Raw genomic sequence first — 3,527 nt, 5'->3', positions numbered from 1 at the left:
CAATTCAAAATTTGCTACTCTCATGAGACATGTCACCGACATCAGTTCAAGTGTCCCCTCTCTTCTTCTATCTTCTTCCTCTGCATTTATCTTTCTCAATCGTCCTCTTTTATTCTTCTACAAATAATTCTCATGTTTAATCATTTAGCATTTTCAAAGCTTCAAATAATTTTACCACCTATTTTTGTGCTCCCATTACTATCATCGATTATAATACATTGATCAATTGATTTAAACGCCTCATTCCAATCGACTCATTTGGTCAATCAATCGTTTAATCAGGTAATCAGTCATAAACCAATGAATTGGCCGTTGGCATTTCTGATTATGTCAAGTACACTTCACGCTGACCACTTCAAAATGTTGCTAAATAACACTAATTACACGGTCAATTACCACATACTTAGTAGCAGATTTGCAAAATCTTCCCAATCATGAGGATACTTTTAGTATGCAAATCAATGAACTGATTCCCTTAGCATATACCTTCTTCCAATCACAAATTCGTCATTTCCTTCAATCCTTCAATTTTAAAATTAAAATCATTCAACCATTACATATTTGTGCATTTCATATTACAAACATATATGGCAATAAAATTAAGGATTTAAAAAAAGAAGGAAAAGTGCAACTTTCGATTTAAGCTTTCTTTCTCTCTTCTTTTCTCTTTTCTCTTCTCAAAAAAAACAAAAAAAAAACAAAAAATCTTATTTATGCTAATTACATTCAAGTTCCAAGGCATTAATTAATTAAAATTGAATAAAATGCTACTATATCAACATTGTAAATGAATCTCTTTAATAGATGTGAGATAGTTGAAAAATGGAATAAATAAGGATGAACAATGATTGAACATGTACAACTAATCTTGATTATTAAGTAATGCTTAATTGAGCATGATAATACACCTTATCCATGAAGACTAATAACCCAAAATGATTATCATTATTATCCACAGTATATATCATCAGTTTCCAGCATACTTTTATTATCCAAAAATTTTCAACAATTTTGTTTTCTTTTTTCTTTTTTGAACAGCTATATAAATTTTTGGAAATTTAAAATTTAGTAGCATACTATTTGCTTAAATATTTCCGTTTAATAAAAAAAAAAAGAAAAAAACAGAAAAAATGAAGCAAATAAATTTTTGTTACAATTTAACAATTCTTATCATTTTTGTGGAAAAGAAAAAATCTTATCAATTGGTGAGAAAAGATATTTTTCTTTTTCGTTTTTCGTTTGCTTTTTTTTTCGATATTTTATTTATTGCAAATAAAAAGCAAAGAAAAGCTGTTTCCTGCAGAAAAAAAAAAAAAAGTTGTAGGATGAATTATGATAACAGTATTTTCGTTTGAAATTTGATTTAAATCGTTTTTTTCAAAAAGGAAAGCCAATTTAAATTTTTCAAAAATTTTTCGAAACAGAGTAAAATATGAAAATTGGCAAGATTTTACTTAAAATTTGTTTTGAAATATGAAAAAGCAAATAAAAAGTGATAGGAAAGAGATGAATACTATTGCATTAAGAAAACAGCAAAATGCAACGTTTCAATTACATTTGTGAAATTTAATTAATTTCATTAAAATGCTCCAACTAATAAAAGGTAAACGAATTTCCAACCAATTTTCAAAAATTTCGAGCATTCCCTAAAAGCTTTAGCAGGAAATTAATTAAGCTAATGGCTTGAAATAATAGAAATGATAAATAGTAAATGAAAAAGAAATATTTCACTTACATGCGATACGGACACGTGCTGATTCAGAACGAACCACTTGTACGTCAGAATCAGTGGAAGCATAACACTGACACGTGAAATCACCGGGATGAATATTTAATTCCTGACGATCAATTTCAACGGTTGCTTTGTAGAATGGCAAATGGGTAGCGGCATCTGTTTCTTGCGATACATTATGGCGTGAATCGTCCAACTAATAATAAAAGTTCAGTTTTGAATGATTCAAATAAAATAATCTGATTAAACAAAATGATTCAAGCCGGTTACTTTTTCTTTCTTTCTTTTTTTTTTTCCAGATAACACATCCATGTAAATAAGTAATGTTGCGCCATTATTGAATACTGCAGTTATGGGAAAATGCTGAGAATAATTGCGATAAATTTTAAAGAATTTAAATCTAATTCAAAAAAAAGTTGAATTTCAAGGAATTTGCATTCACATTAAAAATTGTCAAAAATTAATGTGATTTAAACAACAATGTTTGTTTATTTTAAAATTATACAAATATATACCCATCGTCCGTTACATTTGAAACGTATTCGTTTAGCATTAAGCGCTCGACACGTTAATGTCGCATTCCGTGAACGTGTTATATACGTGGATTGTGGTGATTCAATTAAGGCAATTTCATCCATCACTGTAAAGTATCAAATGTTTTCCGAAAATTTGCAATCAATTTTATTTTTAACGCTTTTTTTTTTTTAATCGTATAATTATTTTGCATCTTTTGAAGAATTTCTTATTAAAAATATTGAAGTCTTATTTGCCTAATAAAATCTTATTTGATTACTAAATCTATGACAGGAAAAATAATAACAGGAAAAAAAAAGGCAAAATGCTAAATAAACAATAAAAATTATCAAAAAAAAAAGCAAAAAGAATAACGGCAAAACAAATATGATATGGTAAGTAGAGAAAAAAAGAAAAAAGAAAAGAAAAACTATTCTGTGCGTCATAAAAGTCAATAAGTAAACAAAAATAAAAATAGATAAGAAAAAAAAAAAGGGGAAAATCGGTTGATCGAAGCAAATGGCACTTAGCAAAGGGCATAAAAAGGAACAGTTATCTTCTGGTGGAAAGTGTGAAGGATTGTCGCATCGGCAAGTGCTTTTCTGTCTTCTGATAGTACCGCCTGTGCCATTAATGCTTTCTAACGTTTTTGATTTTGGTTTCAATATCAAAGCTAAAAATCGGTTTTCCTTTGAATTAAGCGAAAACTAAATTTGCCGCAAAAGACTAGAAGAAGAAGAAGAAAGAAAAGGAGCCAAAAAAAAGAACAATTGGGAATAGAATTAAATTAAAACGATATGCAAAATAAGTGATAATTTACAAATTAGGTTTGAAACTAGAATTAATCTTATCAAATAGCTTATCATAATATCACTGATAAGAGTAACGATGGTATTAATAGCGATGATAACAGTATGTTCTCAAATAACAATAATCAGTACTGATAGCAGCGATAATTAGCTGTAGTTAGTATTCAGTATAGTGTTATGAAAGAAGGAAATCGCAACAACGTCTCTTTCACGTATTCGTCAGTCTCGATGAAGCACAGAAGAAACGATTCAAGTAATAATTTACAAAGTACGAAGATAGAGAGGAAATGATTCTTCTTCCTCAATTTCCTTTCTTTTCGGATGAAGAACTGAAATTCACAGATACCCGACGTATGTCATCAATATTATTTCCGTCCAATATTTACATATTTGTGACAACAACTGCGCTCCTATCCGTATAATGGCTATTTTATTCCTAAAAAAATTCATCAAAATCCTTAAATTTTTTTTTT

The 3,527-nt window shown here is 28.6% G+C and overlaps 1 protein-coding gene across 1 annotated transcript; it reads right to left on the bottom strand.

Annotated features, from left to right (window-relative positions):
• Positions 1–1,727: 1,727 nt before the first annotated feature.
• Positions 1,728–2,370, bottom strand: LOAG_13088 (netrin receptor unc-5; the record flags this gene model as incomplete). Its single annotated transcript, XM_003148599.1, has 2 exons — positions 1,728–1,928; positions 2,248–2,370. The coding sequence occupies 2 exons, from the start codon at positions 2,368–2,370 to the stop codon at positions 1,728–1,730; spliced, it is 324 nt and encodes a 107-aa protein (XP_003148647.1).
• Positions 2,371–3,527: the final 1,157 nt, after the last annotated feature.

This window comes from Loa loa, assembly GCF_000183805.2.
Source record: "Loa loa unplaced genomic scaffold supercont3.3, whole genome shotgun sequence".
NCBI classification, from domain to species: Eukaryota; Metazoa; Nematoda; class Chromadorea; order Rhabditida; family Onchocercidae; genus Loa; species Loa loa.
This window is presented reverse-complemented; position numbering and strand designations above follow the sequence as displayed.